This window comes from Hypanus sabinus, chromosome 9, assembly GCF_030144855.1.
Source record: "Hypanus sabinus isolate sHypSab1 chromosome 9, sHypSab1.hap1, whole genome shotgun sequence".
NCBI lineage: Eukaryota > Metazoa > Chordata > Chondrichthyes > Myliobatiformes > Dasyatidae > Hypanus > Hypanus sabinus.
In genome coordinates this window covers 5,843,693-5,868,200 of record NC_082714.1, presented here as the reverse complement: position 1 = coordinate 5,868,200, position 24,508 = coordinate 5,843,693, and the positions used below count along the sequence as shown (strand labels likewise).

General features: G+C 44.7%; 2 protein-coding genes across 4 annotated transcripts in view; one reads left to right on the top strand and one right to left on the bottom strand.

Moving 5' to 3' along the window:
• Nucleotides 1-15,318, top strand: part of LOC132399034 (mitochondrial Rho GTPase 2-like) — a 45,576-nt gene extending 30,258 nt beyond the window's left edge. Inside the window, exons 12-19 of the mRNA XM_059978938.1 lie at nt 975-1,059; nt 1,151-1,296; nt 3,996-4,096; nt 5,854-5,984; nt 7,334-7,414; nt 8,115-8,237; nt 12,333-12,535; nt 13,167-15,318. Coding sequence (XP_059834921.1) covers nt 975-1,059; nt 1,151-1,296; nt 3,996-4,096; nt 5,854-5,984; nt 7,334-7,414; nt 8,115-8,237; nt 12,333-12,535; nt 13,167-13,284 — 988 coding nt within the window. The 3' untranslated portion in view covers nt 13,285-15,318. The remainder of the gene's footprint in view (nt 1-974; nt 1,060-1,150; nt 1,297-3,995; nt 4,097-5,853; nt 5,985-7,333; nt 7,415-8,114; nt 8,238-12,332; nt 12,536-13,166) is intronic.
• A 3,658-nt stretch (nt 15,319-18,976) lies between these two features.
• Nucleotides 18,977-24,508, bottom strand: part of slx4 (SLX4 structure-specific endonuclease subunit homolog (S. cerevisiae)) — a 35,735-nt gene continuing 30,203 nt past the window's right edge. For all 3 annotated transcript variants that reach the window (XM_059978932.1, XM_059978934.1, XM_059978933.1), the window contains 2 exons: nt 22,755-23,153; nt 18,977-20,188 (listed from right to left, as the gene is read on the bottom strand). In XM_059978932.1, coding sequence (XP_059834915.1) covers nt 19,777-20,188; nt 22,755-23,153 — 811 coding nt within the window. In that variant the 3' untranslated portion in view covers nt 18,977-19,776. The remainder of the gene's footprint in view (nt 20,189-22,754; nt 23,154-24,508) is intronic.

The window sequence follows — 24,508 nt, the reverse complement described above, 5'->3', positions numbered from 1 at the left end:
TCAATCCCATTCTCCTGCCTTCTCCCAGTTAACTTTGACATCCTTACTAATCAAGAACCTAACAACCTTCCATTTAAATGTACCCAATGCTTGGCCTCCACAGTCATCAGTGCAAATAAATTAACTGCATCTGAAAGCTTGTGTTGTTTTCTCTGTAGTGGCAGAGGCTAAGAGGAGGCTTATGGAGGTTTACAGAGGCTTATGGAGGTTTACAGAGGCTAAGGGGAGGCTTACGGAGGTTTATAAGAGGCATAGATAAACAGTTGGTATTTCTTCCCCAGGGTTGATGTGTCTGATATGACAGGGCATATATTTAAAGTGAGTGGGGGTAATTTCAAAGACGATGTTCAGGGCATGTTCTTATGTAAAGAGTGGTGGTACCTGGAATGTGGGGGTAGTGGAAGCTCATGTGATATGTAGTGTAGCAGTTAGCTCAATGCCATTACAGCTCAGGGTGTCAGAGTTCAATTCCAGCGTCCTCTGTAAGGATTCTTTGTACGTCCTTCCTATGAATGCGTGGGTTTCCTCCGGTGCTCCAGTTTCCTTCCACTGTCCAAAGACATTCTGGTTAGTAGGTTAGTTAGTCGCTGTACATTGTCCTATGATCAGGCTAAGATTAAATATGAGGGCTGTTGGGTTGAGCCGGAAGGGCCTGTTCCACGCTATGTTTCTAAATACGGAAGTATGATAGAGGTGTTTAAGAAGCTCTTCGCTAAGAGAATGCAAAAGAAATGGAAGCACGTGAACATTGTGCAGGCAAAAAGGATTAGTTGGGCATTCGGTTACTAATGTAATTAACTCAGCACAACATCTTGGCAAAGGGGCCTGTTTCTGTGCTGTTCTGCCCTCTGAAAATGAACACAAAGAGGAAGAACTGTATCCCGGGAGCCTGTTGAACTCTGGCCCAACAGCCTTAACGGTATGAAAATAAAACCCACAGCATGTTGAGTGACCCAGTTGACTGTCCCTTGCAGACTCCGGGTTCCCTACGAGAGCACAACGGAGCTGAATCAGCGAACCTACCTGTTCCTCCAGCGCATCTTTGAGAAGTACGATGTAGTAAGTAGCTATACTCGGGATCTGTGTGGGCTGGGGTGAGATGTACAGCCACTGATGCGTCCTGTCTGACCTGACTTTTCCTTGTGCCCAGGATAATGATGGTGTCCTCTCTCCCATTGAGCTGAAGAATTTATTCAGTGTGTTCCCTTACTTCCCCTGGGGCCCTGAGGCCTTCAACACGGTGTGCACAGACGAGAGGGGCTGGATCACCCTTCATGGCTACCTCTGCCACTGGACGTAAGTCTTTGTCTGGAACTGCATGTGTCTGGCCTCTGTGTTTATAGAGCATTCTGAGAACTTGGGTGAAATTGGTGAGATTAAAGATGAGCTTTATTTATCACATGTATACACAGCGAAATGAGTCATTTGTGTCGACAGCTGACAAAATCCGAGGATGTCCTGGGGGCAACCTGCAAGTGTTGGCATGTTTCTGGCACCAGCACAGCATGCTCACAACGTACTCAACCTAATGTCTTTGGACTGTGGGAGGAAACTGGAATACCTGGGGGAAACCCACACAGTCACAGGGAGAACGTACGGACTCGTGGTGGGAATTGAACTTCAATCACTGGTGCTGTAAAGTGTTACACTGTCGTGCTGCCCAGCTCGAGGAGTAAAGCAGGCAAAGTTGGGAGTGGTGGATCTGAAGTAATGTGATGGATCACTGATTACAGAGGGCTGCTGAACTGGGTTTTGTCAGGCCTGTCTCAAAGGGTCTCATCCTCCCCCTCGGCTTCAGCAACACCTCCTAAAACTTAGAGACTGAATCGGGAGCAACGCTTCCAGTGTGGGACTTAAATAAGACAGTTTAAATCAAGATCCTGCCTACTGACACAGGAAAAGATCCTGAGGTTATTTTGGGAATTTTCCCAAGTGTCCTGGCGTTAAGGTATTTATTGAGCTACAGCATGGAGTAGGCCCTCGGAGCCATGCAGCTTGGACATGGTGGCTGAAGGAGAAGGAATCTGTTAGGAGTGGACCATGGAAGAAAGGGACAGAGGAGGGGAACCAATCACTCAGCATTCAGGATGAGGCAGCAAAGTGGGTCATTCATCGGCTTTGCAGGAGGAGCCGGAGAGTGGTCGTAAATGATTGTCCCTCTGACTGGAGGCCCGTGACCAGCGGAGTGCCGCAGGGATCGGTGCTGGGTCCATTGTTGTTTGTCATCTGTATCAATGATCTGGATGATAATGTGGTTAACTGGATCAGCAGATTTGCAGATGACGCCAAGATTAGGCGTGCAGTGGACTAATCTTGGGAAGACTGTCAAAGCTTGCAGTGGGATCTGGACCAGCTGGAAAATGGCAGATGGAATTTAATGCAGGCAAATGTTAAGGTATACATGAGGAAATCTGCAGGTGCTGGAAATTCAAGCAACACACACAAAATGCTGGTGGAACGCAGCAGGCCAGGCAGCATCTATAGGAAGAAGCACTGTCGACGTTTTGGGCTGAGACCCTTTGTCAGTGTTAAGGTATTGCACTTTGGAAGAACAAACCATGGTAGGACTTACAAAATGAGTGGTAGAGCACTGAGGAGTGTGGTAGAGCAGAGGGAGCAAGGAATACGGACTCACAATTCCTTGAAAGTGGCGTCAGAGGTAGACAAGGTCGTAAAGAAATCTTTGGGTACATTGGTCTTCATAGCTTAATGTGTTGAATACAGTAGTTGGGATGTTATATTGAAGTTGTATAAGACATTGGTGAGTCCTAATTTGGAAATTTGAGTGCAGTTTGGGTCACCTACCTATATAGAAGATGTCAGTAAGGTTGAAAGAGAGCAGAGAAAACTTACAAGGATATTGCCGGGACTTGAGGACCTGAGTTATAGGGAAAGGTTGAATAGGTTAGATTTTATATTTGGAGACGGGGTTCTTTTTTATGCCGTGGACCCTTACCACTAACAGAGGGGTTTATGGACCCTAGGTTTGGAACCCCTGTCCTAGAATGTAGAAGAATGAGAGGGCATTTGATGGAGGTCTACAAAATTATGGGGGGGTATAGATAGGGTAAATACAAGCAGGCTTTTCCACTGAGGTTGGGTGAGACTAGAACCAGAGGTCATGGGTTAAGGGTGAAAAGTGAAATAGTTCATTAGAACCTGACAGGAAACCTCTTCACTCGGAAGGCGGTGAGAGTGTGAAACAAGCTACTATTGGAAGTGGTGCATGCGAGCATGAATTTAATATTAAGAGAAGTTTGGATAGGTTTACAGAGTTTTGGATAGGAGGGCTATGGAGAGCTATGGTCCAAATGCAGTTTCTGGGCCTAGGCAGATTAATAGTTGGATGTGGACTAGACAGGCTGAAAGGCCCTTTTCTGTGCTGTAATGTTCTCTGACTCTGACCAGAGCCAGGTGATGGATAGGTGAGGAGAAGAGAAGGGTGAGAGAGAATCAGAAATGGGAATGGGGGAAGGGGGGTGGTGGTGGGAGGCATTACCAGAAGCTAGAGAAATTGACATTCATGCCATTAGATTGGAGGCTACCCAGATAGAATATGAGGTGTTGTTCCTCCAACCTGAATTTGGTCTCATTGTGGCAGTAGGGAAGGCCATGGACTGACATGTCGGAATGGGGAATGTGAAGTCGGATTGAAACGGATAACAACTGGAAGATCCCACCTTCTGTGATGGAAGGAATGAAGGTGCTCAACCCTTTTCCTTTCCAATCCTGATTATGGGCTTAGGCCTGCAAGTTCTTCCAGCATTTTGTATGTTGCTCAAATTTCCAGCAGCTGCAGAATCTCTTGTCTTTATCATTTGCTGTGAACTGTTTTGTGGATTCTGTAGCAATGCATGTCTTTCCTAATAATGCCAGTCAGTGATGTGGGTGCCATAAATCAACTCTCTCTTCTCTAAGGCCCTTGATGTGAAACAGTGGGCGTTTATCTGCATTTACTAAGAAGGGCTTGCATTTCTCTGAATTTTCCCTGCTAGGTTCACGGCCTATCTGGATGTCCATCGTTGTATTGAGTACCTGGGGTACCTGGGCTACACTACCATTATGGAGGAAGAATCCCAAACTGCAGCCATCACAGGTAGAGATAGCACTAAGTTGCAGCCTCAATGGTGAGCACAATGTTGGGTGCCAGGGAGTCCTCATTTGGAGGGGCAGGGGGGTGTGGTGGAGGAGGAAAAACAGAACTCTTGTCTAGATGTTTTCAGAATGCTGGGCTGAGGAGGGATGGGACTGACAGTCACCAAGGTCAAAGGCAAGTTCATTCTCATCTGCTCAAGTGCACATGTGCAATGGAAAACCTACTTGTCATGTTAGTGCCTTGGAGTGTGAATAAGGGGTAGTCCAGTAGTGCTTTTCACAACCTTGAGTGGCTAGTATAAAAGTGAGTTAAAGTTTATTGTCCTTCAACTGTATACGTGTGTATCAGCAAACAAAACAATGTTCCTCTGACCAAGGTGCACAACACAGTACATATAACTCACACACAACACAATGGCAGATAGAAGTGGTGTCAGGAAGTTCCTCAAATGAAGAGCAGTATGATTCAGAGCTCCCTCTACACAGTGGCTGTGAGCAGGGGGTCAGCTGAGAAGTTTCAAAACCCAAAATCTTGTTTTGCTATTGGTTTATTATTGTCAAATGTACCAAGATACAGTGAAAAGCTTGTGTTGCATTCTGTGCATGCAGGTTAGATCATTAGAAAGTGCATTGAAAGAGAAAAAGGTAAAAACAAAAATAATGCAGAGTAAGGTGTAACATCTACCAAAACAATGCAGTGTGGGCAGACTTTAAAGTGCGAGCTCATACTGAGATAGATTGTGAGGCCAACAGTCCAATAACAGTGGGATAGAAGCTGTCCTTGAGCCTAGGGGTATGTACTTTCTGACTTTCTTATATTCTACCCAATAGGACGGGGAGGGGGGTGGGAGAGAATGTCGGGGTTGGAGTTTCAAGAGTCAAGGAGGTAGAGGAAATGTACACTGAGTGACCTGTACACCTGCTCATTAATACATAAGCAGCCAATTGTGGCAGCAACTCAATGCATAAAAGCATGCAGACATGGTCGAGAGGTTTAGTTGTACAGATCAAACATTAGAGTGGGGAAGAAACATGACCTAAGTGACTTTTAAAGTGGCTTTGATTGTTGGTGTTTGAGTATCTTAGAAACATGCTCATCTAGGATTTTCACGCACAACAGTCACTAAAGTTTACAGAAAATGGTGTGAAAATTTTAAAAAAGCATTCAGTGAGCTGCAGTTCTGCAGGTGAAGTGCCTTGTTGATGACAGAGAGCAGACGAGAATGTTCAGACAGGTTCTAGCTGACAGGAAGGTAACAGTAACTCAAATAACCGTGCGTTAGAACAGTGGTGTACAGAAGAGCATCTCTGAACACAGCGTATCGATCTTGAAGTGGATGGGTTACAGCAGCAGAAGATCAGAAGCGTATGCTCAGTGGCCACTTTATTAGGTACAGGAAGTAGTGGTGTGTATTAGGTATCAAGTGTAGAAGTCAACCATGATCATTAATAGCAGCCAGGCAAGAGAGCTGAATGGCCTTATGTTGAGTCAGGCTGTGGTTCTGATACACTGAGTTGCTCAGTAGCTGCATTGAAAGGCAAGAAGACCAATTGAGGTGATTCTGAATTTCATCAGGACTGGAGTGAAATATAATCTCCCTCACTCCAGCTCCTTCCCTACACATCTTCCACCCTCCGTGCCACTGCCATCATCTCTGGTCTGTCCCCTCCAGTACAGTGTTGACTCCCGTTGACCAGCCTCCCTGCTGTCCCATGTGGAAAAGTGATCGTTCTAAGTGGAAAATCCTGTTATTTCAGTCACTCGGGGAAAGAAGCTGGACCTGGAGAAAGGTCAGACCCAGAGGAATGTGTTCCTGTGTAAAGTGATTGGACCCAAGGGCACTGGGAAAACAGCCTTCCTTCAAGCATTCCTGGGGCGCAGCCTGCAGGTATGTGTAATACGTGTAGTTTTACATTGTAAAAGGACCAGTAACCTCGTGAAGGATCCCACCCGCCCTGCTCATAGACTGTTTGACCTACTCCGCATCCATGTCAGGAGCACCAGACTCAAAACAGTTCCTTTCCCCAAGTAGTAAGGTTGTTCAACACCCCCATCCCCAACCACCACTATTCTATCATTCCCTGTGTACAGACACTCCTGTGCCTACCGTCATATTAATCAATGTAAGCTATCTTATGTGTATTTTTTATTATTGTGTTCTTTATATTACTGTGTTTAGATCTGGAGTAACAATTATTTAGTTCTCTTTTACACTTGTGTACTGGAAATGACATCAAACAATTTTGTGTACACCCTGCAACCAGTTTCAATTTCAGCTGTGGGTACGGGAAAGTCTGGTGTGCAGTCACTTCTCACTGCATGACGTGCTGCAGTGCTCATGGACAGATTGGATTAGAATCCCCATGAGGCGCAGCAGCTAGTGTAATGCTTTACAGCAGCAGCAAATGGAAGATCGGGGTTTAATTCCACCACCGTGTAAAGAGATTGGCTTTATTTGTCACATGTACATTGAAACACAGTGAAATGCAATGACTAACACAGTCTGAGATTTTATGTCTTTGGACTGTGGGAAGGAACCAGAGCACCCAGAGGAAACCCACGGTACCGCAGAGAGAATGTACAAACTTCATATGGACAATGGTGGGAGTTGAGCCCAGGATGCTAACGCTAAAGCATTATGCTTAATATTGCACTACCAAACCATTTGACCATTCTGCCTGTGATCATGTGGGTTTTCCCCTGCATTGCAAAGACATGTGGGTTAGGGTTTGTAAGTGGTGGGTATACTATGTTGGCCTGGAAGCATGGCGACATTTGTGGACTACCCCCAGCACATCCTCAGACTGTGTTGGTCCTTGATGCAAATAATACATTTTACTGTATTTTTATATACATCTGACAGTAAAGCTGATCTTTAATCATAGAAACATAGAAAACCTACAGCACAATACAAAGCTGTGCTGAACATGTCCTTACCTTAGCCCTCTATTTTTCTAAGCTCCATGTAGCCATTCAGGAGTCTCTTAAAAGACCCTGTCGTATCCGCCCCCACCTCTGCCACCGGCAGCCCATTCCATGCATTCACCACACTCTGTGTAAAAAAACTTACCCCTGAAATGCTAGCCATTTTAGCCCTGGGGAAAAGCCTCTGACTATCCACATGATCAGTGCCTCTCATTATCTTATACACCTCTATCAGGTCACCTCTCATCCTCTGTCGCTCCAACGAGTGTGTGTAACATTGATGTTGCTGCACAGCTTTATGTTGTGTTTCAGATGCAGTGTGAGATGGGTGGAGATCTCTGTGACTTTACAATCAACACGGTGCATGTCAACGGACAGGATAAGTACTTAATTGTGAGCACAGAACACTCAGTTTCCAGGTTACTCTAATAACTGGTGATAATAGATTGAGGTCAATCTGTTCCTCCAACATGGCAGACTGTCATTAACACCTCGCACTGTAAGTAGGTGTTAATACTGGTAGAAAATCTCTGGTGTGGCACCCTTGGGATCTGACCAATGCTGGGCCACATGAATGATCCTCTGATCATTTCCCTCCAGGCAAGGGAACTACTGTTTCTGAGTATAGACACTCTCAGGTCAGACAAGGTTACTGAACCTCCCTGTCAGAAACACTGTTGGCTGAGATCACAAACTTTATACTGCTCAGTTAACTAACTACAGGCTAGTACAGATCTTAGTTAATTTTAAATCTTAGTTAAGTTTTAACATTAGTTAATTACTATAGATTCATATGTACAAGATTACAGGAGTTGCTGGACCATAGAATTTTGGACTAGAGAGTTTCGATATGTATGTTATTACAGTATATTGCTTTCTCAAGCTCTGTCTGTCTGGGTGCATCTGCACGTGCACACGGCTGTGTGAGTGAGTGTTTGTGTGTGTGGGCGCATGCACATTCCCACCCAGTGTTTTTCATCCTGTCTATCTTTGAGTGTGTCCTTGCCCGATCTCTATCTCTCTGCTTCCAGCTGTGACGGTGATGATGCTTCCTCGATGTCCTCACACACTCACTCATTCCGCTCTGTCCTAGCTACACGAGGTGGACGTTGACACTGAGTTTCTGAAAGCCTCCAATGCTACCTGTGATGTGGCTTGCCTGATGTATGATATCACAGATGCCAAATCCTTCAACTACTGTGCCAGCATTTACAAGGTGAGCCTGGAGGATGGGGTTGAGGGGAAAAATAAATCAGCCATGATCAGACGTCACAGCAGACTTCATGAGCTGAATGGCCAAATTCTGCTCCTGGTCTGCACTGGGAGGATGTTTCATGCAAGTGGGCAGTGTTGATGGATGGGGGTGTGTATGATGTTTATGGGAGGGGGGCATGCGGGCAGGGAGGTGAGAGTAGGGTCACTGTTGGTTCCCTACCCCTCTACAAGATGGCGCAGCTGAACCACAGTGATGTTCTGTGGGTTGCTTATAGAACTTCCAAATATACCTCTTTTGCATTACTCTCACTAATCTGCAGCGTATACTCTCACTAATCTGCAGCGTATACTCTCACTAATCTGCAGCGTGTACTCACTAATCTGCAGTGTGTACTCTCACTAATCTGCAGCGTGTACTCACACTAATCTGCAGTGTGTACTCTCACTAATCTGCAGTGTGTACTCACACTAATCTGCAGTGTGTACTCTCACTAATCTGCAGTGTGTACTCTCACTAATCTGCAGTGTATACTCTCACAAATCTGCAGCCTATACTCTCACTAATCTGCAGCCTATACTCTCACTAATCTGCAGCGTATACTCTCACTAATCTGCAGCATATACTCTCACTAATCTGCAGCATATATTTTCCCTTTAAGCAACATACCTTTGTACCAACAATGAACTACAGATTTCACGATCTTCTGAAGGGCTTGGTGAACTTAACTCTCAAGCAAGCAGGTATGGCACCTTTAAGCGAATGAAGGTTCATCCCCATGGCTGGAAAAAGGGTGGGGGTGATGGACTCCAAGCCAGACTGAAAAGCAGAGGGATCCAGCATCTTGTCAGTAAATGTGCAGTCATTGGAGAACAACATTGAGGACCTGATCACAAGATTGCTGGAACAAGCACTGGATGAACCACGATATCTGTGGAGGGCCAAATCAGTGACATTCAAGCCTGACAACCAAGTAGATGCAAGAGGGGAATCACAAACAGGAGAAATTCTGCAGATGCCTGAAATCAAAGTACAATAGTACACACAAAATTCTGGAGGAACTCAGCAAGCCAGGCAGCATCTATGGAAAAGAACAAACAGTTGATTTTCAGACTGAGACCCTTCAACAGGACTTCATTTTGATGAAGGGTTTCGGCCCAAAACGTTGACTATTTACTCTTTTCCATGAACTCCCCTTGGCCTGCTGAGTTCCTCCAGCACTTTGTGTGTATTACTAAGCTACAAGAGGTCCAGGTACAAGCTCTGGAAGTGACAGGTGAAGTGGCAACTCCAGACTTAACTTGAATCACTGAGGAATCCTGGACAGCTGTGGCAGGGTTTGATGACGGTTACATTTGACAAAGTGAAGCCAAGCGTGACAACAGGGTCTGCTTCCAGATGATGTCAATGCCGTCTATGCTCGCTTTGACCATCAGAACAGCCCTGGTGACCCTGTGATTTCAGTTTCTGAGGCTGAGGTGAGAGGATTAACTCATGGAAAGCATCTGGCATAGGTGGAGTACATAGCCGAGTGCTGAAGATCTATGCTGATCAACTGACTGGAGTGTTGACCAGTTTCTTTAACCTCTTGCTTCAGCATTCTGAGGTACCCACCTGCTTCAGGTCCACGAAAGAAGATAGTAACTTGCATCAATAACCGTGGTGAAGTGTTTCGAGGGGCTGGTGAGGAGACTTATCAACTCTTCCCTGAGAAGTGACTTGGATTCACTCCAATTTGTCAACTGGCACAACAGGTCCACAGCAGATGCCATTTCATTGACTCTTCACCCAACCCTGGAACATCTGGACAGCAAAGATGCATACATCAGGATGCTCTTTATCAATTACAGCTCAGCAGTTAATGCTATCATCCCCTCAAAACTAATCAATAAGCTTCAAGGAGCTTGGCCTCAAGACCTCCTTGTGCAATTGGATCTTCAATTTCCTTACTTGAGGACCCCAGTCAGTTTGGAATAGAACGACACTTCCTCCACAATCTCCAACGGCATTGGTGCACCAGAAGGCTGTGTGCTTAGTTCCCTGCTCTACTTGCTTTCCACTATTGACTGTGAGGCTAAGCTCAGCTCCAATTCCATATTCAAGTTTACTGACTTTAGTTCAATGTGACAGTGACTTAAGTTCAATGTCATTGGCCGAATTAAAAGTAGTGATGAATTGGCATTTAGGTGAGAGATGGAAAATCTGTCTGAGTGGTGCCACAACAATAACTTTTCACTCAATGTCAGAGAGACCAAGAAGCTGATTATTGACTTCAGGAGGAGGAAACTAGAGGTCCATGAGCCAGTCCTCATTGGGGGATCAGAGATGGAGAGGGTCAGCAAACTTAAATTCTTTGGTATTATCATTTCGGAAGGCTTGCACACAAGTACAATTATGAAGAAAGCACTTCCTTAGAAGTTTGCAAAGATTTGGACAAGATTCTATGGTGCGGTGGAAAATATATTGACTGGTTGCATCACAGCCTGGTATGGAAACACCAATGCTGTTGAATGGAAAATCCTACAAAAAATTAGTGGATATGGCCCAGTCCATCACAGGTAAAACTCTCCCCTCCATTGAGCACATCTAGACGGTGTGTTGGTGCGGTGCAGCATCTATTATCAGGGACCCCCCCACCAGCACATGCTCTCTTCTCACTGTTGCCATCAGGAAGAAGGTGCAGGAGCCTCAGGACTCACACAACCAGGTTCAGGAACAGTTATTACCCTCAACATCAGGCTCCAAAACCAGTGGGGATAGCTTCACTCGCCCCATCACTGAACTGTTCTCACAATTTACAGACTCCCTTTCAAGGACTTATCTCATGTCCTTTATAATTATTGTTTAATTAATTATTATTATTATTATTATTATTTTTGTTTTGTATTTGCACAGTTTGTTGTCTTTTGCACATTGGTTGTTTGTCTATCCTGTTGGATACGGTCTCTCGTTGATTCTATTATGGTACTTGGAGTTACTGAGTATGCCCAGAAGAAAGTGATTCTCAGGTTGTACATACAGTGATGTGTGCAGTATCTACTTTGATAATAAATCTACTTTGAAATCCCCTGCTTGTGGAAGCTCAGGTGTGACTGGGAGAGGAGCTTGCAGTTCCTGTGTGCTGCCCTTTTGGAGGTGGAGGCTGTAGAGAGGGGAGGGGCTGTTGGAATAGTCCAGATGAGTTACTGTGGTTCCTGTGTGCTGATGTTAGGGACAATGTCCAGGCTACTTAGTCTGTTGAGAGTTGTTGGAGCTGCATTCATCCGGACAATCAAAGGGTGTTCAACATACCCCTGTCTTTTGCTCTGTCAATGGGGTGTTGAGAGTTGAAAAGAAACACAGAACACTCCTGCACATTACGGGCCCTTTGGTCCAGGAAGTTGTGTCAGCTGTTCAATCTACTCTAACATCAGCCTAACCCTGCATTTTTCTTTCATTTACGTGCCTATCTAAGAGTCCTTCAAATGTCCTGATTGTATCTATCTGTACCCGACAGCACATTCCACACACCTGCCACTCTGTGCGAGACCAACATCTCATAACACCTCCCAATACTTTCTTCCAATCACCTTGAAATTATGCTCCATCGTATTAACCGTTTCTCCTTTTCTGTTGAAAAAGTCTTGCTGTCCAATCGATCTATCCCTCTTATCGTCTTGTACACCTCTACTAAGTCACCTTTCATTCTTCACTCCAAAAGGAAAAGCCCTACCTCGCTCAACCTATCCTCACGGACTCTTAATACGGGCAGAATCCTGGTAAATCTCCTCCATACCCTCTCTAAAGCTTCCACATTCTTCCCATAATGAGGCGACCAGAACTGAACACAATATTCCAAGTGTGGACTAACCAGAGTCTTATAGAGCTGCAACATTACCTCATGGCTCTGAAACTCAATCCACCACTAATGAAGTCCTTCATATGTACACCTTCATAACTGTCCTATCAACTTGCATGGCAACTTTGAGGGATCTGTGGGTGTATACCCTAAGATCCCTCTGTTCCTCCAGTCGAGATGCCCTGTGTCGCACGCTGATTGTGTTTGTGTGCCTGGTCCTGCTGGGTTCCCATTAACCGCAACATTTTGTGTCTGAGCAGGAGCACTACATGGAGAGCAGGATTCCCTGTGTGTTTGTGGCATCAAAGGCTGACCTGCCTGAACAGAAGCAGGAGCATGGGATCACGCCGGTGGAGTTTTGTTACAAACACAGACTCCCAGCTCCTTTCAACTTCAGCTGCAATAACGAGGCAGCAGCCAACTCACAGATCTACTCCCGCCTCGCACTTGTAGCTGCATTCCCGTGAGTATTCTAGGACATTCCCAGCCTCAGTGAACAACCATGAGGTATAGGAACAGAATTAGGCCATTCAGCCCATTGGGTTTGCTCCCCCATTCCCCTCTGCCTTCTCCCCGTAATCTTTGATGCTCTGACTAATCAAAAAACTATCAATGTCTGCTTTAAATATACCCAGACTTGGCCTCCACAGCAATCTGTGGCAATGAATTCCACAGATTCACCACCATCTGGCGAAAGAAATTCGTCCTCATCTCTGTTTTAAAGGGACGTCCCTCTATTCTGAAACCTCTGATTATAGGAAACATCCTCTCCACGAACACTCTATCTTGGCCTTTCAATATTCAGCAGATTTCAAAGAGATCCTCCCTCATTCTTCTAGACTCCGGCATGTACAGGCCTTGAGCCATTAAATGCTCCTTTAAGCCTTTCATTCCTGAGATTCTAGTAAACCTTCTCCATTGCCAGCACATCGTTTCTAACATAACGGGGCCTAAACTGCTCACAATATTCCAAGTACTGTCTGACCAACACTTTATAGAGCTTCAGCATTACCTGCTTGATTTTGTACTCTAGTCCTTTTGAAATGAGTGTCCTGTCCTGTGCAGTAATTGTTCTCTTCCTTTCCCCTCCACAGCCACCTGAATGAAGCAGAGCTCAGCCCGTCTTCCTTCTGGCTGCGGGTCACACTGGGAGCCACGGTCACCACCTTCCTTGCGCTTGCCCTCTACAAGGCACTGGCCCGACACAAGTAATGGGGTGGAGATTGGCCGGCAGTCCCAGAGTTGGAGCTTTGTGAGGAGGACAGGTGACCCAGCACCATTTGGGTGGGGGCTGGAATGAGCAATAGAGCCACAAGTGGAAGAACTGAAGAAGCAACTCGTGCTGCCAGGATTGACTAGAGGAGTGAGGCTTACTTCTTCACCACCACAGTCAGCACCATCTTGTCTCAGGGTTTGGACTGCTCACTGTCTACTGGCAGCCTCCTGGTCAGACTGCTCTTTCTTTGGTGATAGGAAAAGAAAAATAAGTTTAAAGACACTTTTAATCTCAGCATTGATTGTAAAGTCCTCTTCAGTGTTGGGCTTTTCAGGAGTGGTTGAGAAACCAGAAGTTTCCTACACTATTTTTGTACGACACTTTACATCTGTGTCCATAATTTGCAGTGTATTTTTTCACTTGTGTTCATCTTTTTCAATGTTGTTTGGGTTAGAGACTGGATGCCACAGGAGGGTCAAACCTAACTTTGCACTGTTGTGCCCTCGCTTACTGGATGAAGTGTGGCCCTTTGTAGCAGAGAATGAATATTTCTCCCCCCACCCCTCACTGGCTCGAGTGTCTACTTTTTCCCTGCCTCTGGCCGTTTACAGTCTCAGTCTTGGCAACAGCAGGTTCTATTGCCAACACCTGGAGTCCATGACCAATTTGCTGCTGTTTGGCACTACCTGCATGTTGTTCAAAAATGGTTGAGTGTAGAAAGCTTCAGAAGTCCTGAGCATCTACTGAGAGACCGTTGTTTCAGATCCTGCCCTTTGTACTCACTGGGATTTATCCTGGTCTCATTTACACTAATTAATCTTCAACCCTCAACTGAGATCTCAACTATGGTTCACACTCTAGGGATTGGAGAAAAGCTATTCAGCCCTTTGAACCTGTCTGTCACTTGGTTACGCTGATCCCAGTTGATCTGTGTGTCTGTTTCATTAATTTATTGATGTTGAACAGGCAGAAGGTGCCAGTATCAGGTGAAAGATTCACTTCTCCTGGCCATACAGTACTTCCTTAAAAATATTTTTTTAACTGTAGTATTGTTTAACTGTTGTAGGGTGTACATTTTTGATTAAAAAGGTATTAATATATTGTGGTTGTGGTTCAGAGGCCAAGTGCCTCGCCAGTGTCTAGCATTCTGATTGGCACTGATTCCTGTTTCTAATCCTTAATGGACAGAGTACCTATTAGCTCACACCCTCACCTCACCTGTCTTACTGTGGGTGTATTGGATGAGGATCAGCTTCTTGTTTCGGTGGGTTAGAGATCTGCCCCCCGTGCCTTGTCCATATCAGAGGAAATGGGGCAAATGTGGGCAGGCACAGTCCCCACAAAGACTCAAAAGCAACATGAGAAGTTTTCTTCAATGAATTTCAGGTCCATTCTCTTGCCCTTGTGTCTGACAGCAGAGCCTTTGTGGAACCCAGTGTGTGATAGCAGGTACCAGGTACAAAATGAGGCTGGGTTCATTTAAGCTGTCACTCCTGCCTCCATTCAGAGTGTGCTGAAATCCATTCACTCATATGTAAACATTTCTGAGAGTTTTAATAGATTTTGTGCACCTGTCTTTCAAAGGAAATATATTTTTCAGATTTTATCTCTTTGTGTTGTATGGTGATGCAGTTGGAGTGAAAAGGTCTCTCAACTTTTCAGGGCAGCAGGGGAATTTCAAGGGAAGGTATCCTGGTGCTGCTGACAATGAAACTACCAGATTGTCGTAAGATTCTGATGCTGCAAATGTTATCTGTGGAGAGTAATACAATTAATGTGTCAGGTTAAAAACTTCTTAATGAAAAACACAGGTTCATTATTGTCCTTACCCAGCCCTATGTGTGCACATGCAGTGTGATTAATTGCCCTCTGAAATGCCTCATTTACTACCCTCTCAGTGTTGGAAACAATAAAAGGGGATCCAAAAGTACCTAATGTTCAGTTATCTTTCCTCAAACACCTGACTGCCCTCTTAATTTTCACTTCCTCTCCAATTCTCGTCATTGGCCTGGTTCCCACTGATATTCACAACCTGACAGTTCGTTTTTGCTGATTAATCCTCTGAATTTATTTTGTCAGCAAGGGAGTTGTGGAGTTATTGATGTTGAATCTCCCTGCAGTAGGAATGGGAACAAGTGCAGCGTCAGAGATGTGGCCAACCTTTGATCCTAAGACTCTGAGCAATCGCAGTACCTTTTTCCCTTCCAGTTTAGTTACTGTAGGTTAATGTTTAACTAATAATGGTATGTGTGCTACGTGCTCTGGCCAGGACTGTTCTGGAATAGAGCCCACTGAACATAGTCAAAGATAAAACCCACGAGCAGAGTCAGTTAGCACATCATAGGGGAATTCTTGATAACTACATAGAAAAGAACATTAGAGATGTGGCAGTTTGTGTGGCCCTATGAAAACCAGGAGGGATTTACTGAGATGAATGGCTTTAGGTTTGTGAAATTTTTGACCCCTAACCCCTCCCTCTCCCACACACCCCCACCCCCACCATAAGACTAGGAGCACAAGTAAGCCAGTCAACCCATTGAGTCCGCTCTGCCATTTCACCGTGGCTGATCCTATATCCTGTTCAACCCCATACACCTGCCCTCGCACCATTTCCCTTGATGCCCCGACCAATCAGGAGACTATCAAATTTCGCTTTAAACGGCCTCCACCACAGTCTGTGGCAGAGCATTCCTCAGACTCACCACTCTTTTGCTAAAAAAGTTCTTCCCTACTTCTGTTCTAAAAGGTCACCCCTCAATTTTGAAGCAGTGCCATGTAGTTCTGGATACTCCCAACACATCCACCCTATCTAACCCTTTCATCATTTGGTAGGTTTCAATGAGATCCCCATGCATTCTTCTAAATTTCAGGGAGTACAGGCCCAAAGCTGCCAAATGCTCCCCATATGTTAACCCTTTCATTTCTGGAATCATTGTCATGAACCTCCTCTGAACTCTCTCCAACGACAGTACACCTTTTTTGAGATATGGGGCCCAAAACTGCTTACGATATTCCAAGTGTGGCCTGACTAGTGTCTTATAAAGCTTCAGCATTACCTCCTTGTTTTTATATTCTATTTCCCTTGAAATGAATGTCAATATTGTATTTACCTTCTTTATCACAGACTCAGCCTTTGAATTGATCTTCTGGGAGTTTTGTATGAGGACTGCCAAGTCCCTCTGTTGTTTGAATTTTCTCCCCATTTAGATAATAGTCTGTACTATTGTCCCTTTTACAAAAGTGCATTTTCATACATTTCTCAACACTGCATTCCACCTGCCACTTTTTTGCCCATTCTTCCAATTTGTCTTAAGTCCTGCTGCAAAAGATTTGTTTCCTCAGCACCACCTACCCCTCCATTTATCTTCGTATCATCAGCAAACTTTGCCACAAAACCATCAATTCCACGATCTACCTCACTGACAAATAATGTGAAAAGTAGTGGTCCCAATACTGACCCCTGATGAACACCACTAGTCATTGGCAGCCAACCAGAAAAGGCCTCCTTTATTCCCACTTGTTGCCTCCTGCCTGTCAGCTATTCTGCTGTCCATGCCAGTAACTTTCCTGTAATGCCATGGGATTTTATCTTAAGCAGCCTCATGTGTGGCACTTTATCAAATGCCTCCTGAAAATCCAAGTAAATAATATTCACTGCCTCTCCTTTGTCCACCCTGCGTGTTGTTTCCTTGAAGAATTCTAACAGATTTGTTAGATAAGATTTCCCTGTACAGAAAGAATGCTGACTTTTGATTTATTTTATCTTTAGTCTCAAAGTACCCTGAAAACTCATCCTTAATAATGGACTCTAACACTGGCCTGTCTTTTGCCTTCCTCCCTTAAAGAGTGGAGTGAATTTGCAATTTTCTAGTCCTCCAGAACCAAGTGATTCTTGAAAGATTATGACCAGTGAATCCGTTATTTCTTGAGTAACCTTTCTCAGATCTCTAGGATATAGTCCATCTGGTCCAGGTGACTTATCCACCTTAAGAACCCTTGAGTTTGCGTAGCACTTTTTCTCTTGTAATAGCAATGGCGCTCACTCCCGCTCCCCAACATTCATAACCACTGGTGCATTGCTAGTGTCTTCCACAGTGAAGACAGATGTACCCATTGAGTTCATCTGACATTTTTTGGGTCCCTTATTACTACCTGATCAGCACCATTTCCCAGTGGTCCAAAATCAACTCTCACCTTACTTTTTACTCTTAATGTAACTGAAAAAAACTCAGTATCCTGCTTTATTATTGGCTAGTTTGTCCTCCTATTTTATCTTTTCCCTTATAGCTTTTTTAGTTTTTTGTTGGATTTTAAAAGCTTCCCAACCATCCAACTTCCCACTCACTTTTGCTACTTTATATGCCCATTCCTTGGCTTTTATGCAGTCTTTAACTTCCCTTGTCAGCCACGGTTGCCTGGACCTGCCATTTGAGAACTACTGTCTCTGTGGGACATATCTATCCAGCACCTTATGAACTATTCCCAGAAACTTCAGCCACCTCTGTTTTGCCGTCACCCCCCGACAGTGTCCCTCTCTAATTCACCTGGGTAAACTCCTCTCTCATGCTCTAGAATTCCCTTTATTCTATTGTGATACTGATGAGTTATGCTTCTCCCTCTCAAGTTGCAGTATGAATTTAATCATATTCACTGCCTCCTGAGGGTTCACTCTAATAAAACCTGGGTCATTACACAACATCCAATCTAAGATAGCCCCCTAGTAGACAAGCTGCTTTAAAAAACCATCTCGTAAGCATCCAACAATTTCCCACTTGCGACCCAACACCAGCCTGATTTTCCTTATCCTCTTGAATATTGGTCCCATTTGTGACATTACCCTTATTACATACCCTTTACAATCTCAACCCCACATCTTGGTTAGTATTTGAAGGCCTATATATGATTCCCATAATGGTTTATCCTTGATTTATTTTAGTTCTTCCTCCTAGATGTAACTATGAGAAAAGAAATAGTTTTAGGTCAAAAACCCTTTGTCAGAACTGTTGACGACCACCATAGTTCCTCATTGTCTGAAGATCCTATTCTAATATGCTGAGCTAACATCAAGACTGTAGTACCCATCTGATATGAAATCTGTTTTAGTTTACATGAAAAAGGATCTAGTGCTTACATCATCAAGCAAGTGAAAGGAAATCATAAAATGTAATTAGAAAACTCACGAACCATAGATATAACTGATCACTCACCTTATTCCTGCCCAAATTTTCACAAGATTACAAAATAATCTAATATTCACAGACTCAGATACGTTCATGTCCACTATGATAACAGCTAATTCAACCTGAATGAATTTGGAACCAACAGATTCTTGTAAACACATTTGTGGCCCATGTGATCCCAGTGCTACTAGTAAAATTACTTCGCCATCTGGCTGACCAAGTGAGGGATAGACAGTAAGCAATGGCGTCAACATTCTGCGAATGCAGAGTTAAGTATCTCTGGCGCCATGATAGCGTAGCAGTTAGCGCGATGCTGTTACAGCTCAGGGTGCCAGAGTTCAATTTCAGCAACATCTGTACATTCTCCCCGTGACTGCCTCAGTCCAAAGACATACCGTTTAGTAGGCCAGGGCTAAATTGGTGGGATGCCAGGTGGTACAGCCTGTTCTATGCTGCATCTGTAGATAAAACCTGGGGACAGAGTTCATGGAAAATGGAAATGCAAGATTAAAAGTGTACTTGGTTTATTATATTTTTTAAATAGTAGGTGCACTCTGCTAACATCCAGATGAATCTCATAGAAAATCTGTACAGTTCACCAGCCTGAAATACAACTCACTCCATCAGTGGCAGGAACGTATACACACACAATGTATCACTACTGCATAAAACTGGGCATCACTTACCAAAACTTGTCAAGTCAACTTCACGTACAATAGAAAAGTCAACATTACTGGTGAAGCAAATCTTACATCCAGAACTCAAAATAATCGAGTTTTTCTCTCTGCCATGGCTACAAAGTTTTGAACAATATTTTTTAATACAATTATATACAGCTATGTGGATATTTATACAGACTGGGCTACAGGTATTAAAGGAGAGACCAGTGGAGGGGTTAAGTGCAGTTACTGAACCAATCCCTTTGAAGAAAGCTTTTGCTTTCCCCATCCAAGTGCATGTGGCTTACAATTATGAATGCCGACACAGATGAAAAACAATGCCACACTAGGAACTGTCCAGCAGTAGTGAGGGGTCAGCACCATGTCTGAATCCACCAGGCTTTGATTACACTTACCCAGGATTCGCTCTACCCACCCCCAGAATGGGCACACCTTCTGGGCACCGAATTTATTTTACTTTGTCTCAAACTGTTGAGTGCAGCTTGGCTGAAAGTGACAAAGTTCACCTTAGATTGGAGCTTGTATCGCTCCTGTTACAAGGTTCCAGTGTGAGATGGGTAGGCTTAGTAAAATATCCCACAGAGGTCAATAATTCTGACCAGATTAAAGCTCCTGAATTAACACTGCGTTACTCCGATGCTTTGACCCCGGCAGACAGCTGCATCTTCCACCCCTGCTCTCGCTTCTTGCTGTGACCCGCCTTTTTCTGACCACGGGCGGCTCCCAGCTTTTTCCGCTGAATCAGCTCCTTCCGCGCTCTGGCTGTGGTGAAGGTGATACACTGAGCGTCGAGGAAGTCCACCAGCTTGCTTTTGGAGACCTTTATGCCGCTATCTCTGAGCTGCTGGTGAAAGTCAGACAGCTCGAAGGGCTTGTACTGCAGGATGTCGCTGTATAGAGAGGGGTTCGACAGAATGAACTGCCGTATGGCCTTGTTTGTGTCGGCCTCGTGGACCACTGCCTGTGACGGCGTGATTCCGAATTCCTCTTCGGCATCTGAATCAGCGCTGAAGACGTCGTCAAATTCACCAGCCGACACCCTGGGAAACAGGAAAATTGTTCATAAGAAATGGGAGTTGTCATCTGGGTCATTGAGCCTGCTCCACCATTCTGTAAGATCATGGCTGATCCAGCTGTGGACTCAGCTTCTTCCCCGTTATACAGAAATCATTCTAGCTGTACCTTAAATATCGCCAATGAGCTAGCCTCTACTGCTTCCTTGAACAGAGAATTCCACAGATTCACTACTCCGGGAAAATCAGATTTATTATCACTGGCATGTGACGTGAAATTTGTTAACTTAGCAGCAGCAGTTCAATGCAATACATAACATAGCAGAGAAAAAACAAATAAATAAAATAAAACATCATAAACAAGTAAATCTATTACATATATTGAATAGATTATTTAAAAATGTGCAAAAACAAAAATACTGTATATTTTTAAAAGTGAGGCAGTGTCCAAGGGTTCAAAGTCCATTTAGGAATGGGATGGCGGACGGGAAGAAGCTGTTCCTGAATCGCTGAGTGTGTGCCTTCAGGCTTCTGTACCTCCTACCTGATGATAACAGTGAGAAAAGGACATGCCCTGGGTGCTGGAGGTCTTCAATAATGGACGCTGCCTTTCTGAGACACCACTTCCTAAAGATGTCCTGGGTACTTTGTAAGCTAGTATCCAAGATGGAGCTGACTAAATTTACAACCTTCTGCAGCTTCTTTCAGTCCTGTGCAGTAGCCCCTCCATACCAGACAGTGATGCAGTCTGTCAGAATGCTCTCCATGGTGCAACTATAGAAGCTTTTGAGTGCATTTGACATGCTAAAATCGCTTCAAACTCCTAAAAAAGTATAGCCGCTATCTTGCCTTCTTTATGACTACATCAATATGCTGGGACCAGGTTAGGTCCTCAGAGATCTTGACACCCAGGAACTTGAAGCTGCTCACTCTCTCCACTTCTGATCCCTCAATGAGGATTGGTATGTGTTCCTTCGTCTTACTCTTCCTGAAGTCCACAGTCATCTTTTGTCTTACTGACATTGAGTGCCAGGTTGTTGCTGCAGCACCATTCCACTAGTTGGCATATCTCACTCCTGTACGCCCTCTCATCACCACCTGAGATTCTACCAACAATGGTTGTATCGTCAGCAAATTTATAGATGATATTTGAGCTATGCCTAGCCACACAGTCATGTGTATACAGAGAGTAGAGCAGTGGGCTAAGCACACACCCCTGAGGTGTGTCAGTGTTGATCGTCAGCGAGGAGGATATGTTATCACCAATCTGCACAGACTGTGGTCTTCCGCTTAGGAAGTAGAGGATCCAATTACAGAGGGAGGTACAGAGGCCTGATTCTGCAACTTCTCAATCAGGATTGTGAGAATGATGGTATTAAATGCTGAGCTATAGTCGAAGAACAGCATCCTGACATAGGTGTTTGTGTTGTCTAGGTGGTCTAAAGCTGTGTGGAGAGCCATTGAGATTGACCTATTGTGACGATAGGCAAATTGCAATGGGTTCAGGTCCTTGCTGAGGCAGGAGTTCAGTCTAGTCATGACCAACGTCTCAAAGCATTTCATCACTGTCGATGTGAGTGCTACCGGGTGATAGTTGTTAAGGCAGCCCACATTATTCTTCTTAGGCACTGGTATAATTGTTGCAAGTGGGAACTTCTGCCCCTAGCAGTGCGAGGTTGAAAATGTCCTTGATTACTCCTGCTAGTTGGTTGGCACAGGTTTTCAGAGCCTTACCATGTGCTCCATCGGGACCTTCTGCCTTGTGAGGATTCACTCTCTTTAAAGACAGTCTAACATCGGCCTCTGAGACAGAGATCACAGGGTCATCAGGTGCAGCAGGGATCTTCACAGCTGTAGTTGTGTTCTCCCTTTTAAAGTGGAATAGAAGGTGTTGAATTCATCTGGTAGTGAAGCATCACTGCCATTCATGCTATTGGGTTTCGCTTTGTAGGAAGTGATGTCTTGCAGTACCTGCCAGAGTTGCTGTGCATCTGAAATCACCTTCAACCTCGTTCGAAATTGTCCCTTCGTCCACAATACTGATAGAGTACGGGGAGAGGAACGCCAGTCAGCCCAGTGACCTGGCATCAGGGATCATTGGAGAAGATGGGGTTGCTGTTGGAACTGGTGGGGGGGGGGGGGGGGAGAGAGTTAAAGAGGTGTTCAAATTCTTACTAGGAGTGGGAATAAACAAGAGAAAAGGGAGCAGGAGACAGAGGCATCCATCATTGTGATCCCTCACCTCCAGGACATGCACTCTTCTAGTTACTACCATCAATGAGGAGACTCAGGAGCTTGAAGACCCACACTCAGTGTTTTAGGAACAGCTTCTTCCCTCCACCATCAGATTTCTGAATGGTTCATGAACACTTTCTCGCTTTCCTTGTTTGCACTTTTTTATTGTAATTTTTAATTTTTTTAATGTATTGCACAGACACCTAATTCGAACCTTCAAGGACTAAGCAACCTTTAATTAAATACATGGCAGGCCCAGATGTAGATGGACAAGCACTCTTCCAAACTAGTGTGCAAATGGCTCAAAGCTAGACAAAGAACACACTATTCTCTCCGAGCTGAAATTTATCTCACCCACCTTTCTGATAGACAGGAACTCACTGCTGAGGACGAGGAGCTTTGAGACGAGGACAGCTGGTTCTCCACTTCAGAGGTGACTGGCAGCTTGGCCTCAGGTCTGAGTCCGTCTGGCACACCGCTTCCTTTCTTTTTACTGGTGGCCTTGACACGTCCTTTAGAATCCTTTTTGCAACCTTTAGCTACTGAAGTTGAGCTGCGTTTCAGACCTTTAGTCCGTGATGGAACAGTCTTCGGCTGGGCTGCTGAACTTATTCCTGGTTTGCTCAGTTGGACCGGCTTTGTTTTCAGTGAAGATGATATTTGAGTGGTGTCTGGCTGAACAGTTTGATGTGTGTAATCATAAATCTCTTTCAATTTCAGAATCATTTTCCGTTTTGGCATTGGTCGAACACCAAACCTGGAATGTAAAGTACATCAGCAAGGTTAAGAGATACTGCCTCAGAATAGAGGGGCAGAGATGAGGAGGTATTTCTTTAGCCAGAGGGTGGTGAAACTGTGGAATTCATTGCCAAAGATGGGCTATTTAAAGTGGGCACTGATAAGTTTTTGATTAGTAAGGGGATAAAAGATTATAGGGATACGGCGGGAGAATGGGGTTGAGGGGAAAATAAGTCAGCCACGATGGAGCTGCCTCAATGGGCGGAATGACCTAATTTTGCTCCTGCCTTTTGGACACGAGGTTGCAGATGGTGGAATCTGGAGCAATAAACTATCTGCTGGAGGAACTCAGCGAGTTGAGCGGTGTCCTCCACTATAACAGTGCAAATTATACTGTTGCTCACATCACCGACGTGGTTTGCCTTTGTCTAATCACTCTCAAGAACAAATTTGGATTAAAAAAAAAAATCACATCAGCATCTTCAATACAATTCAGAAACCTCTGCCATTGAAATCCAGTCATCTGGGAACTCCAGAGACGGCAGAAAAATTATTTAGAGATACAACAGGCTCTTGCAATCCAATGAGCTCGAGCTGCCTAATTACCTCTGTGATCAATTAACTTACTAACCCCTATGTCCTCAGAATGTGGGAGGAAACCAGAGCATCCGGCTTCCTGACTCAGTCCCTTGTGGTCACGGGAAGAACGTGCAAACTCTTTACAGACAGCAGTGGATATTGAACCTGGGTCACAGGCACAGTGAAAGCATACGCTAATGGACAGGACCCTGTGCTGCCTGAAGATGCAGAAATCTGCAATAAAAACAGACTGCTGGAGGAATTCAGCAGGTCAAACAGCGTCTCAAGAGTCTGAGGCATGGTTGACAGTTCAGGGAGAGGCCCTGCATCTGGACAGAGAGTAGAGGGGAAAGGCAAGGGCTGGCAGACGATGGATAAAAGCATTGGGTGGGGGGGGGGAGTGGTTATGGAGGGATAGTAGGAGATGATGGGCCAAAGGTCAGTGACAGTCTGTGGTCCAGCTTTAACTGTCCATTTCTACATTCAGTGCTTCTCTGAACTACTTTGGAGGCTGGAGTTTTTAAGAGACTGTGACTTGTGGTTGCAACATGCACAAAATGGTTGCCATGGTAGCATGTGGTTAGGGTGACACTTTTTAGTTTGGGCTGGGTATGGAATTTAATCCTGGTGTCCCCTGTAAGCAGGTTGTACTTTCCTTCCCGTGTGCACATGGGTTCCGGTTTCCTCCCACAGTCCAGAGACATACTGGTCAATAGATTAATTGGTCATTGTAAAATGTCCCATGGTTAGGCTGGGGTTAAATCTGTGGGTTGCTGGGCAGTGTGACTCAAATTT